Source organism: Erinaceus europaeus, chromosome 15 (assembly GCF_950295315.1).
Source record: "Erinaceus europaeus chromosome 15, mEriEur2.1, whole genome shotgun sequence".
Lineage (NCBI taxonomy): Eukaryota > Metazoa > Chordata > Mammalia > Eulipotyphla > Erinaceidae > Erinaceus > Erinaceus europaeus.
In genome coordinates, this window is record NC_080176.1 from 3,799,675 (window position 1) to 3,813,870 (window position 14,196).

At 50.5% G+C, this 14,196-nt stretch overlaps 1 protein-coding gene across 3 annotated transcripts; it reads left to right on the forward strand.

The window, feature by feature from the left end:
• Window positions 1-954: 954 nt before the first annotated feature.
• SEPTIN12 (septin 12) lies at window positions 955-13,454 on the forward strand. 3 transcript variants are annotated; one of them, XM_007522032.2, is made up of 10 exons: window positions 955-1,031; window positions 1,814-2,015; window positions 4,281-4,406; window positions 4,496-4,577; window positions 5,663-5,800; window positions 5,902-6,019; window positions 6,104-6,199; window positions 9,407-9,503; window positions 12,943-12,994; window positions 13,088-13,454. In XM_007522032.2, the coding sequence occupies exons 2-10, from the start codon at window positions 1,844-1,846 to the stop codon at window positions 13,290-13,292; spliced, it is 1,086 nt and encodes a 361-aa protein (XP_007522094.1). In that variant the 5' UTR covers window positions 955-1,031; window positions 1,814-1,843; the 3' UTR covers window positions 13,293-13,454. The 3 variants fall into 3 exon arrangements, with proteins under 3 accessions (XP_007522094.1, XP_060028415.1, XP_060028416.1); XM_060172432.1 differs by having other exon boundaries at window positions 12,943-12,960; window positions 13,088-13,191; XM_060172433.1 differs by lacking the exon at window positions 12,943-12,994 and having other exon boundaries at window positions 13,088-13,191.
• Window positions 13,455-14,196: the final 742 nt, after the last annotated feature.

Sequence of the window (14,196 nt, forward strand, 5' to 3'; positions counted from 1 at the left end):
TTACCACATTGTAGACATAGTAAATGCCACTGGTATATTCACTTTTTTTTTTTTTGCCCCCAAGATTATTGCTGGAGCTCGGTGCCTGCACTACAAATCCACTGCTCTGTGCAATAAAACAAGGGCAGCAAAAGGGAATAATTTTTTTTTTTTAAAAAAAAAAGGGGGAGTTGGGCAGTAGTGCAGCGGGTTAAGCACAGGTGGCATGAAGCTCAAGGACCAATTCGAGCCCCCGGCTCCCCACCTGCAGGGGAGTCGCTTCACAGGTGGTGAAGCAGGTCTGCAGGTATCTGTCTTTCTCTCCCCCTCTCTGTCTTCCCCTCCTCGCTCCATTTCTTTCTGTCCTATCTAACAACGACGACATCAATAACAACAATAACTACAACAATAAAAAACAACAAGGGCAACAAATGGGAAAATAAATAAATAGATAAATAAATAAATAAATAGATAAATAATAAAGCCTAGGTATTCAGGAGCACCTGGTGAAGCACACACATCAATTACCATGTGAAAGGACCCAGGAGATTCAACTTCTGGTCCCTACCTGCAGGGAGAAGCTTACTGCACATGTCTCTCTCTCTCTTTAGCCTTCTCTATCTTTCCCCCTTCCATCTTAATCTAGCTCTGTTTCTAGGGGTAAAAGAAAGATAAGAAATAAAATAGACGCTGCCAGGAGCAGTGGAATGGTCTCACAGGCAATGAGCCCCAGGGAGACCACTGGAGGCAAAATAGAAAAAAAAAAAAAATTCAACTAGTGCTGGTAAAATACCATCATTTTTATGCAAAAAGACGTGACTCCCCAGCTTCGGGCCTGGGCCTTGGAGGTCAGAGGGAGCTTCCCAGAGCACCTCAGGGCTCCTGCCTGCAGCCAGTGGGGGGCAGGGGATGGAGCAGAGGTTCTACAGTTAACTGCCGCCTACAGGCAGCCCCTGGGAGCTGCCACAGGGACCCAGGGCCACCGGCTACCACATGAGCCTCGTTCTCTTTGGGGTCCTCACTCCAGCCTCACTCTGCTGGGGTGTACGTGGGTAGGCAGCCTGCCTAAGTAACAGACCCCCAGGCCTGGCCCACCTCAGGAGGAGGGTTCAGGCTCCCCAAGAAGCTCCCCTGCCTCCCGGGACCTCTCACCAACCACCATGGGCCCTGCAGAACCAGAAGCAATAGCATGAACACGAGAGGGCCTGGGAGCAGAGCTCAGGAGTTGGGATTCAGAGACTCAGTGACTCCCTCTGTCCTGTCCTAGAGCCTCACCCACCCTCTTCTTCATTTTAATCTTTTCTTTAAATATTTATTTATTTTCCCTTTTGTTGACCTTGTTTTTTTTTTATTGTTGTTGTAGTTATTATTGTTGTTGTTATTGATGTCATTATTGTTAGATAGGACAGAGAGAAATGGAGAGAGGAGGGGAAGACAGGAGGAGAGAAAGATAGACACCTGCAGACCTGCTTCACCGCCTGTGAACTGACTCCCCTGCAGGTGGGGAGCCAGGGGCTCGAACCTGGATCCTTCTGCCGGTCCTTGTGCTTTGCACCACCTGCGCTTAATCCTCTGCTCTACAGCCCGACTCCCTCTTTTAATCTTTTTATTTGTATTTATTATTGGATAGAGACAGAGAGATATTGATGGAGGGAGATAGAGAGAGGGAAAGAGACAGAGAGACACCTGCAGCCCTGCTTCACCACTCGCGGAGCTCTCCCCCTGCAGTTGGGAACCAGGGTCTTGAACCTGGGTCCTTGCACACTGTAATGTGTGCTCTTAACCAAGTGCACCCCATCTGGCCTCAGCCTTCCTCTTCTCTCTCTTCACCCAGACCACAGGCATATCCGTGTCACAGGCCCCCATGGACCCCCTGAGGCGGTCCCCGTCCCCCTGCTCCTCCTCGTCCCGGCCACCCAGCCCCAGGACGCCACCCCCCTGTGAGGCGCAGGGCTATGTGGGCATCGAGGCCGTGCTGGACCAGGTGAAGATCAAAGCCATGAAGATGGGTTTTGAGTTCAACATCATGGTGGTGGGTGAGTGAGGGAGCCCCCACCCCACTCAAACAGAGTGACAGCAGGGAAACGGGACAGGAAGTCATGAAAACTCAACAGGCCGGTGACCCTCTCCCAAGCAAGCACGTTTGTCCCAACCGATTGGTGCAAATTCAATAGGTTGCCCCGCCCAGTTGGATGGATGGTGCCATGTGGCCCCTCCAGACAACCGACTAGGAGTCAGACACGAAAGAGAAAGAAGTAGGGGGCGGGTGGAGGCACACCCAGTTGAGCACACAGGTTACCAGATTCAAGGACATGGGTTCAAGACCCCCCCAACCCCTCCAAAGTGGGAAGGGAAACTTTACCTTCCATGAAGCAGTGTTACAGGTGTCTTTCTATTTCTCCTCCTCCTCCTCCTCCTCTCAAATGCTCTCTGTCCTATCATATAAATAAATATTAAAATATAAACGATGGGGCCAGGTGGTGGCGCACACATTACAGTGTAGAAGGACCCAGGTTCAAACCCCTGGTCCCCACCTGCAGGGGGGGAAGCTTCCAGAATGATGAAGCAGGGCTGTAGGTGTCTGTCTCTCTCCCTTTCTATCTCCCCCTCCCCTCTCAATTTCTGTCTCTACCCAATAATAAATAAAAATTTTTAAAGATTTTTAAAATAATCAAAATAATGAAAGAAGGGGCAGGGTGGTGGTGCATCTGGCTGAGCACACATGTTATCATGTGCAAGAATCTGGGTTTAAGCCTCTCATCCTCACCTGCAGGGGAAACTTCACAAGTGGTGAAGCGATGCTGTAGGTGTCTCTTCTTTCCTCCTTTCCTCTTCCTTCTCTTCTCTTACTGTTACCAGGGTTACTTCTGGGCTCTGTGTCAGCACTAATCCACTGCTCCTGGTGGCCAGTTTTTCCTCCCACCCCTTCTTTCTTTCTTTCTTTTTTTAATTTTTTGTATATATTGATTTATCCCCTTTTGTTGTCCTTGTTTTTTATTGTTGTTGTAGTTATTGTTACTATTGATGTCATTGTTGTTGGATAGGACAGAAAGAAATGGAGAGAGGAAGGGAAGACAGAGAGGGGGAGAAAGTCAGACACCTGCAGACCTGCTTCACCGCCTGGGAAGCGACTCCCCTGCAGGTGGGGGGCTTGAACCAGGATCCTTACGCTGGTCGTTGCACTTTGCACCACCTGTGCTTAACCCACTGCGCTACTGCCCAACGCCCTCTTTTTTAATTTTTATGTATTTATTGTTGGATAGAGACAGAGTAAAATTGAGAGGGAAGGGGGAGGCAGAGGGGGAAAGAGAGAGACACCTGCAGCCCTGCTTCACCACTCATGAAGCTTCCCCTGCAGGTGGGGGCCAGGTCCTTACACACTGTGATGTGTGCGTTTAACCCAGTGCACTACTGCCTGCCCCACCTTCTTTTTATTTCATTAAATAAGACAAAAATTGAGAGGGGAGGAAGAGGGAAAGCAGGAGAGACAAAGACAGAAGCCTGCAGATCTGTTTTGTCGCTGGTAAAGCTTCCTCCCCGGCAGGTGGGAAACAGGGGCTCAAACCTGTACCCTCAGGTCCTTGCACACGGTGGCATAGGTACTCAGTGAGGTATATCACCACCAGGCTCCAGGTGTCTGTCTCTGTCTCTCCCTCCTCTCTCAACTTCTCTCTGTCCTATCAAATAAAAATAAATAAAATGGGTGGGGGGACAGATAGCATAATGGTTATGCAAATAAGACTCTCATGCCTGAGACTCCAAAGTCCCAGGTTCAGTCCCCTGAGCTGAACAGTGCTTGGGTAAAAAAAAAAAAAAAAAAAAAATATATATATATATATATATATATATATATATATATATATATGGGGCCAGGCGGTGGCGCACCTGGTTAAGCGCACCTGGTTAAGCTCACACATTACAGTGCTCAAGGTCCTAGGTTCAAGCCCCTGGTCCCCACCTGCAGGGGGAAAGCTTTGCAAGTGGTGAAGCAGGGCTGTAGGTGTCTCTCTGTCTCTCTTCCTCTCTATTCCCCCTCCTCTCTCAATTTCTCTCTGTCTCTATCCAATAATAAATAAATAAATATTTTAAAAATAAATTAAAAAAATAAATCAAATCAAGAAGAGAGAAAGAAGGGAAGAAAGAAGAGGAGGAAGGCTCACCCCTGCTGCCAGACAGATGAACTTGGAGCCTGACCCTCTGTGAGAGAAGGTCCCAGAAGACAGACCCACCTGAGGTCACTATGGCACATGTGCAGGGGAGAGCACTCCGCCCCCGCCTTGACTCTGTCCCCCTCCCTGCAGGGCAGAGCGGGCTGGGCAAGTCCACCATGGTGAACACACTCTTCAGGTCCAAGATGTGGAGGTCCAGCCTGCCCAGCCTGGGGGTGCCCACACTCCAGACGCTGCAGCTGCAGTCCATGACCCACGGTGAGTGAGCCCCCACCCACCCGGGGTACCCCCAGCCCGTCCAGTCCAATCTCTCCCCGCCTCCTCCTGCCTTCCCTCTGCCCCCACAGTCATCGAGGAGAAGGGCGTGAGGCTCAAGCTGACGGTGACAGACACGCCCGGCTTCGGGGACCAGATCAACAACGACAAGTGGTGGGTCCTGGGGCTGGAGCCCCAGCTGTTCTGCCCCTGGCGCGGGGGCTGTGAGGAAGCTGGAGACTGCAGAGCAGGAAGAACACACATCTTGTTGTGTGTGAGGCCCTGGCTTTGAGCCTGCCCCCCCCCCTCCCCGGGAGCACTGTGGGTGGTAGGACCCTGCTGGGCTGTCTCTCCCTCTCACCTCTCTCTCTTTCTTTCTTTTAATATTTTAATGAAAGAGAGAGATAAAGAAATACAGTATACAAAGCTGAGCACTGCTCATCTCTGGTTTATGGTGGTGCTAGGATTAAATCTGGGAGGCAGAGCCTTAGCCGTGCAGAACCATTGCCCCTGCCCCTCCAGTCCTTGACCTCTTTCCTTCTCTCCTTACTCCTCCTCCTCCTCCTCCTTCTTCTTCTTCTTCTTCTTCTTCTTCTTCAATATTTATTTATTTATTCCCTTTTGTTGCCCTTTGTTGTTTTTTTATTGTTGTTGTGATTGATGTCGCTGTTAGATAGGACACAGAGAAATGAAGAGAGATGGGGAAGAGAAAGACAGACACCTGCAGACCTGCTTCACCGCCTGGGAAGCGACTCCCCTGCAGGTGGGGAGCCGGGGGCTCGAACCGGGATCCTGACAGCGGTCCCTGCGCTTTGCAGCCACGTGCGCTACCTCCCGACTCCTTCTCCTTGCTTTTCTTTTACTTTACTTTTTTTTTTTTTTTTTTTTGCCTCCTGGGTTATCACTGGGGCTCAGTGCCAACACTATGAATCCACTGCTCCTAGCAGCCATTTTTCCATTTTACTAGACAGAACAGAGAGAAAATGAAAGAGGAGGGGGAAGACAGAGGGGGGAAGAGAAAGCTCCTTGCGAGAGCCCTTGTGCTTATTTATTTTTAAAATTAAAAAAATATTATATTTATTTTCCCTTTTGTTGCCCTTGTTGTTTTTTTATTGTTGTCGTAGTTATTATTATTGTTGCTATTGATGTTGCCGGGCAAGGCCCGGCAGGATTGGCAGACTGAGTGTCACTGGCAGAGGCAGAGGCAGAGGCAGGGCAGGGCTGGGCAGGTGCTGAGCTGAGCGGCCGCCCCCCTGCAGCTGGGACCCCATCCTGGGCTACATCAAGGAGCAGTACGAGCGGTACCTGCAGGAGGAGATCCTCATCACCAGGCAGCGCCACATCCCCGACACCCGGGTGCACTGCTGCATCTACTTTGTGCCGCCCACCGGGCATTGGTGAGGGGGCCAGACCGCCCGGCAGGGGCCGGGGGAGCAGGAAAGGGAGGAAGGGGAGCCGGCCTGGCCGCCGCCACACCCTCCCCGCCCCGCCTGAGCAGCCTGCGGCCCCTGGACATCGAGTTCCTGCAGCGCTTGTGCCGGATGGTGAACGTGGTGCCGGTGATCGCCCGGGCTGACAGCCTGACCATCGAGGAGCGAGAGGCCTTCAGGCTCAGGGTGATCTGGGCGCCCGGGGGCAGGGAGGGGAGGGCCCGGGGGCTTAGTTAGGGTGGGCTGAGGTCGCCTGTCTGTGGCGCTCAGATCCAGAAGGACCTGAGGACTCACTGCATCGAGGTGTACCCCCAGAAGTGCTTTGACGAGGACATCAACGACCGACTTCTCAACAGCAAGATCCGGGTAGGAGGCCGCGGGGCCTCGGGGTGGGGTGGGCGCAGGCGGACAGTGTCCTGAGTGTGGTTATGCGCCTGCCCCTCCTTACACCCAACGCTTCCCACACTTTGTCAGGTCCACGGCAGCACGGCTGTTGGGAATCCTGTCTCAGGAATCAGGAAGCTGAGACACCAGCAGCCTTTCTTCCTTTTTCTTTTTTTCATTTTTTTTTTTTTTAACAGAACACTGCTCAGCTCCGGCTTATGGTGGTGCTGGGGATTGATTGAACCTGGGACCTCAGAGGCTCAGGCTTGAAAGGCTTTTGCATAACCATTATGCTGTCTGCCCAGCCCTCTTTTTTATTTTATTTTATTTATTTATTTTCCCTTTTGTTGCCCTTGTTGTCTTTTAATTATTGTTGTAGCTATTATTGTTGTTGGATAGGACAGAGAGAATTGGAGGGGGAGGGGAAGACAGAGAGGGGGAGAGAAAGATTGACACCTGCAGACCTGCTTCACCACCTGTGAAGGGACTCCCCTGCAGGTGCGGAGCCGGGGGCTCGAACCGGGATCCTTGCTCTTTGCGCCACATGCGCTTAACCCACTGTGCTACTGCCCGACTCCCTTTTCTTTCTTTCTTTTTTTTTTTTTTTACCAGAGCATTGCTCAGCTCTGGCTCATGGTGGTGCAGGTGATAGAACCTGGGACTTCGGAGCCTCAGGCATAACTGTCTCTTTGCATAACCATTATACTATCTACTTCCACCCACTTTTTCTTTTTTAAAAATTTTTATATTTATTTATTTATTCCCTTTTGTTGCCCTTGTTTTATTGTTGTAGTAATTATTATTGATGTTGTTGTTGTTAGATAAGACAGAGAGAAATGGAGAGAGGAGGGGAAGACAGAGAGGGGGAGAGAAAGACAGACACCTGCAGACCTGCCTGTGAAGCGACTCCCCTGCAGGTGGGGAGCCGGAGGTTCAAACCGGAATCCTTATGCCAGTCCTTGCACTTTGCACCACCTGTGCTTAACCCACTGCGCTACCGCCCAACTCCCCTCTTTTTCTTTTTTTAAAATGTTTTATTTGTTTGTTTATTTATTTACTGATTTATTTATTTATCTTAGTCAGAGATACAAGATAGGGGAGAGAGACCAGAGCACTGCTCAGCTCTGGCTTATGGTGGCACTAGGGACTGAACCTGGGATTGTGGCGCCTCAGGCATGAAAGTCTCTTTGCATAACCATGATGCTGTCCCCCCCCACCCTCCAGCTGCCTTTCTTTGCATTGTCTTTCTTCTCAATTTTAATTGTTAAAACATTTGAAAAGTATATATTTACTCACTTGTTGGACAGAAACAGAGAAAAAACTGGGGCCAGGTGGTGGTGCACCTGGTTGAGTGCACTTGTTACAATGCACAAGGCCCCGGGTTCGAACCCCCGGTCCCCACCTGCAGGGGGAAAGCTCTACAAGTGGTGAACCAGGGCTGCAGGTGTCTCTCTGTCTCTCTATCTCCTCCTCCCCTCTCAATTTCTCTCTGTCTCTACCCAATAAATAAAGTTTAAAAAAAGAAAGAAAGAAACAGAAAACCTGAGATGGAAGGGGGAGGGAGACAGAGAAAGACAGCAAGACCCCTGCCGCCCTACTTCCCCACTTATCACCCTTCCTCCCTGCAGGTGGGGACAGGGCCTTGAACTCCAGTACTTGAATACGGTAACATGCGCACTAACCCAGTGTGCCATGAGCTGCCCCCATAAAACATCTTTTGTTTTTTTGCTTCCAGGTTTATCACCGGGCACGGTGCCTGCACTGTGAATCCACTGCTCCCAGTTGCCTTTTTTTTTTTCCACATTTTTTTCATTTTATTGACTAGGATAAAGAGAAATTGAGAGAAGAGGGGGAGAAAGAAAGGAAGAGAGAAAGACAGACATCTAAAGACATGCTTCACCACTTGTAAAGTGTCCCCCCTGCAGGTGGGGAGCCGGGGACTTGAACTGGGATCCTTGTGTGGGTCCTTGCCCTTAGTACTATGTGCACTTATTAGGGTGCGCCACCTCCTGGCCCCCCCACCTTAAAACACTTTTTATAATACTTTAATAATATAATAATTTTTATTTATAAAATGGAAACACTGGCAAGACCATAGGATAAGAGGGGCACAATTCCACACAATTCCCACCACCGGAACTCCATATCCCATTCCTTCCCCTGATAGCTTTCCTATTCTTTTTATTTATTTATTATTGTTGTTGTTGTTGTTGTTATCTTTATTTATTTACTGGATAAAGACAGCCAGAAATCAAGAGGGAAGGGAGTACTAGAGAGGGGGAGAGAGGGTGGGAGTAGATAGCATAATGGTTATGCAAAGAAACTCTCATGTCTGAGGCTCCAAAGTCCCAGGTTCAATTGCCCGCACCACCATAAGCCAGAGCTGATCAGTGCTCTGGTAAAAATAAAAAATAATAATAATAAAATGAAATAAAATATGTTTTAAACAGAGAGAGAGGGCGGGAGAGAGACACCTGCAGCCCTGCTACACCACCTGTGAAGCTTTCCTCCTGCAGGTGGAGACCGGGGGCTTGAACCCGGGTCTTTGTCCACTGTAACATATGCGCTCAACTAGGTGCACCACCAGCCTCGGCTTTCCTATTCTTTATTCCTCTGGGAGCATGGACCCAAGGTCATTGTGGGGTGCAGAAGGTGGAAGGTCTGGCTCTGTCATTGCTTCCCCGCTGAACATGGGTGTTGACAGGTGGATCCCTACTCCCAGCCTGCCTCTCTCCCTAGTTGGGCAGGGCTCTGAGGAAGCAAAGCTCCAGCCTTAAAACATTTTTAAAGATTTACTTATTATTTATCAGATAGAGACAGAGAGGAATCGAGGAGAGAGAGACAGAGACAGAGAGACACCTGTAGCACTGCTTCACCACTTATGACTCTTCACCTGCAAGTGGAGACTGAACCCTGACCCTTGTGCATTGTAACATGTGCACTCAACCAGATGAGCCACCACCCAGCCTCAGAAGATTCATTTATCTCTACATGAGACAGAGAGAGAGAAGGGGGGTGGAGAACTCTGGCACATGAGATGCTGGGATTAAACTTGGGATCTCACGTTTGAGAATCCAATGCTTTATCCACTGAACCTTCTCCTGGACCGTCCTTCTACCATTTTCTCTGGGTTCACCCTGATGCCTTCTCTCCCCGTGTCCCTGTGGGGCCGACGCGCCCTCCCGGCAGGAACGGATCCCTTTTGCTGTGGTCGGGGCTGACCGGGAGCACCTGGTGAACGGCAGGTGTGTGCTGGGCCGGAAGACCAAATGGGGCGTCATTGAAGGTCAGTGCTGTGGGGGATGGCGGCACCTCATGGCCTTCTCAGTGGGGCGTCACTGAAGGTCAGTGCTGTGGGGGGATGGCGGCACCTCATGGCCTCCTCAGTGGGGTGTCATTGAAGGTCAGTACTGTGGGGAAAGGTGGCACCTCATGGCCTCCTCAGTGGGGCGTCATTGAAGGTCAGTGCTGTGGGGGGAAAGGCAGCACCTCATGGCCTCCATCCTCCTCAGCGCCCACCTCAGGGCCCTGCACCCACAGGCAGCTAAGGACAGCCCCTGTCTGTCTGCATTGGAGGCCTGGGGCAAGCTCTCTGAGCATTGGTTTCCCCACGGGGACGTGGGGTCATGGTGACATGGACCTCTCGAAGGGTGGTTGGAGAAGGCACAGTTACCTCTTTGTGTGAATGCCATGTGGTGCTTTGTGTGAGTGTCTGATTTATTTTATTTTTTTATGAGTATTTTAAATTATTTTATTTTCATTATTTATTTATTGCGTAGATAGACAGAAATCAAGAGAGAAGTCAGAGATAGAGAGGGAGAGAGAGTAGTCTGGGAGGTGGTGCAAAAGATAAAGCATTGGACTCTCAATCATGAGGTTCTGAGCTCAATCCCTGGCAGCACATGTACCACAGAACCAGAGTGATGTCTGGTTCTTTCTCTCTCTGCCTATCTTTCTCATGAATAAATAAATAAATTCTTTTTTTTTTTTTAAAAAGGGGGGGTCAGGTGGTAGCGCAGTGGGTTAAGCACATATGGTGCAAAGCGCAAGGACTGGCATAAGGATCCCGGTTCAAGTCCCCGGCTCCCCACCTGTAGGGGAGTCGCTTTGCAGGTGGTGAAGCAGGTCTGTAGGTGTCTATCTTTTTCTCCCCCTCTCTGTCTTCCCTTCCTCTCTCCATTTCTCTCTGTCCTATCTAACAACAATGAATCAATGACAACAATAATAACCACAACAATGATAAAACAACAAGGTCAACAAAGGGGGAAAAATGGCCTCCAAGAGCAGTGGATTCCTGGTGCAGGCACTGAGCCCCAGCAATAACCCTGGAGGCAAAAATAAAAAAGGAGAGAGGGAGAAAGGCAGATACCTGCAGACCTGCTTCACCACTTGTAATTTCCCCCCGTAGGTGGGGACTGGAGGCTTAAATCTGTGTCCTTGTGTATTGTGACATGTGCCCTCAATCAGGTGTGCCACCACCTGGCCCCTGATTCATTTTATTTTATTTTATTTTTTAAGAATTTGTTTTATTTATTCATGAGAAAGATAGGAGGAGAGAAAGAACCAGACATCAGTCACTCTGGTATATGTGCTGCCGGGGATCGAACTCGGGACCTCATGATTGAGAATCTAATGCTTTATCCACTGTGCTACCTCCCGGACCACGATTCATTTTATTTTATTCTGATCATTACTGAGGCTTAGTCACTCAGGATGACTGTTTCAGATAGAGCCAGACTCAAAGAGGTAGAGAGAGAAAAAGTGAAAAAAGTGCTTCCTTCAGTGCAGTGTGGCAAAGCATCAAGTCCCCAATTTAACAATATGCTTTTTATGACCAGAAAAAGGGGGGTGAAGACAGCTCTCCCAGTAGAGCTGACACTGTACTGCTTGGAAGGCTGTGTTTGAGACCTGACACCATTTGGAGCACAATGGACTGAAGTGGGGAAGCCCCAGGAATGGTGCTGCAGAGCTGAGGTGTCACTCTTTCTCTAAAAAAAGAAACAATGAAAAAGTTGAGGGGGGGGGAGAGTCGGGCAGTAGCGCAGCGGGTTAAGGACACGCAGCACAAAGCGCAAGGACCAGCGTAAGGATCCTGGTTCGAGCCCCCAGCTCCCCACCTGCAGGGGAGTCACTTCACAGGCGGTGAAGCAGGTCTGCAGGTGTCTATCTTTCTCTCCCCTTGTCTGTCTTCCCTTCCTCTCTCCATTTCTCTCTGTCCTATCCAACGACAACAATAATAATAACTATTAACGACAATAAAAAAGACAAGGGCAACAAAAGGGAAAATAAATAATAAAAAATTAAATTAAAATATAATAAATAAAAAGTTGGGGGGATGCCACTCAGCAGTGACATCACGCAAACATGAGACCTGATGCTGTAAACACAAAATAAACTTAAGGTATAAGCCACGTTTGGGCTGGGGAGACAACATAAAGGTTTTGCAAAAAGCCTTTTACAGCGGGGGGGGGGGTGCGGGCAGGCAGTAGCACAGCAGGTTAAGCGCACGTGGCGCAAAGCGCAAGGAACGGCTTAAGGATCCCGGTTCGAGCCCCCAGCTCCCCACCTGTAGGGGGGGGTCGCTTCAAAAGGCGGTGAAGCAGGTCTGCAAGTGTCTTTCTCTCCCCTTGTCTGTCTTCCCCTCTCTCTCAATTTCTCTTTGTCCTATCAGGCAACAACAACAACATGACAATAACAACAATGGCAACAAAATGGAAAAAATAGCCTCCAGGAGTAGTGGAGGCACTAAGCCCCATCGATAACCCTGGAGGCAAAAAAACAAAACAAAACGTGTTTTATACCTGAGGCACCAAAGGTCCCAGGTTCAATCCCTGCACCCCCGTAAGCCAGGACCAAGCAGTGCTCTGGTTACAAAGAAAAAAATAGGGGCCAGGTGGTAGTGCACTGGGTTGAGCGCACATAGTCCAAAGCGCAAGGACTGGCGCAAGGATCCCAGTTTGAACCCCTGGCTCTCCACCTGCAGGTGCGTTACTTCACTTGCACATGGTATGTGTGCGCTTAACCAGGTGTGCCATTGCCTGGCCCCACCAATGGATTTGTTTATACAACACTTTTTGTAGGAGTCACCTGTGCCAGGCATTGGGAACCCGAGAATGAATGAATCAGTGAGGGAACCAAAATGAGAAAATGAGTGAACGGGGACCCAGGGATTAATAAAAGGAATGAATGGATTAGTGAATGAATGAATGGGACTGGGCGGGTTGAGCACACAAGTGGCAAAGCAGGGCTGCAGGTGTCTCTCTCTCTTGCTCTCTCACCCCCTTCCGTCTCAATTCCTCTCTGCCTCTATCCAATAAATAAATAAATAGAAATGAATAAATGAGTGAACCAAGCAGGGGAGGTGGGATAAGACAGTGAGAAACGCCCATGTTCAGCGGGGAAGCAATTACAGAAGCCAGACCGTCCACCTTCTGCATCCCACAATGACCCTGGGTCCATGCTCCCAGAGGGATAAAGAATAGGAAAGCCATCAGGAGGGGATGGGATACAGAGTTCTGGTGGTGGGAATTGTGTGGAGTTGTACCCCTCTTATCCTATGGTTTTGTTAATGTCTCCTTTTTAAAATAAATTTTTAAAAAAGACAGTGAGAAATGTGGGAGAGGTGGTGGTAGCCTGGGGCAGTGGGCAGCACACAGCAGGGCCCCCTGAGTGCCCCCCTCCCCTGCACGGGCCACTGGAGCAGCTCAGGGTGTCCTGTCTTGCAGTGGAGAACATGGCACATTGTGAGTTTCCCCTCCTGAGAGACCTGCTCATCCGGTGAGGGTGGGGGAGCCAGGGGGGCTGTGGGGGGTCTCCCCGGGGCAGGCGGTGGCCGGTCAGGGCTGACCCGCCACCCTGACTGTCCCCCAGCTCCCACCTCCAGGACCTGAAGGACATCACGCACAACGTGCACTATGAGAACTACCGCGTGTGCAGACTCAACGAGAGTCACGTGCTACCCCGAGGGCCCGGCTGGGTGAACCTGACCCCAGCCCCCTCCAGCTCCTCCAGCACCCCCAAACCCTCCAAGGTTCGCCTGCGGACCCACAGAAGTCAGGACAGGAAACAGAAGTAGTGAGCAGCCCTCCTCGGCGGCCCTCACCCCCACCCAGCGCACCAGAGCGCAGATTAAAGGCCACGCTGCTTTTTGTGAAGAGCTGTGCTTGGAAATCAAAAGGCATTTTGTAAGCCGGCTCCTTTGAGCTGACCTCCAATAAAAGCGTGGTTGTTTTTGTAACCGGCAGCATGAGCACGGACCCTGGGAGTCACCCTGGGAGTCTGGAAGAAACGGGAGGCGGCTTCTTCCCCCTGCCCCCGGGGCACAGCCAAGCTCACAATCAGGCCAGCTCCCCATCTTGACTTGGGCCAGACCCACAGTGCCAGAAACTGTGACAAAATCCTTCACTTTGATCCCCACCCCCCAGGTTCTTGCCTGTTCTGATACCCCGGGTGAGGAGAAAGCAACCATGAGCCATGGAGTCTGGGAAAGCTGACAGGAAGATCCCTCTCTGCCACCCATGAGCCACCCACGTGGCCTCGAGCAGGTCTTACTCTTGGGCCTCAGTTTCCTCATACATAAAATGGAGATACGAGGGGGCAGGTGGTGGTACACCTGGTGAAGAACACACCTTGCAGGGCACAAGGATACAGGCTCAATCCCCAGGTCCCCACCTGCAGGGGGACAGCATCAGTGATGAAGCAGGACTGCAGCTGTCTCTCTGTCTTTTCCTCTCTCTCCCCCTCCCTCTCAATTTCTCTCTGTCTCTATCCAATAACAAAAATGTTCTGGGGTCGAACGGTAGCACAGCGGGTTAAATGCACGTGGTGTGAAGCACAAGGACCAGTGCGAGGATCCCGGTTCGAGCCCTGGCTCCCCACCTGCAGGGGAGCCGCTTCACAGATGGTGAAGCAGGTCTGCAGGTGTCTGTCTTTCTCTCCGCCTCTCTGTCTCCCCTCCTCTCTCCATTTCTCTCTGTCCT

Coding starts and splice junctions, on each gene's coding strand:
- SEPTIN12 (XM_007522032.2), top strand. CDS start 1,844: ATGGACCCCCTGAGGCGGTCCCCGTCCCCCTGCTCCTCCTCGTCCCGG. Junction 2,016..4,280: donor GTTCAACATCATGGTGGTGG/GTGAGTGAGGGA, acceptor CCCTCCCTGCAG/GGCAGAGCGGGCTGGGCAAG. Junction 4,407..4,495: donor GCTGCAGTCCATGACCCACG/GTGAGTGAGCCC, acceptor CTGCCCCCACAG/TCATCGAGGAGAAGGGCGTG.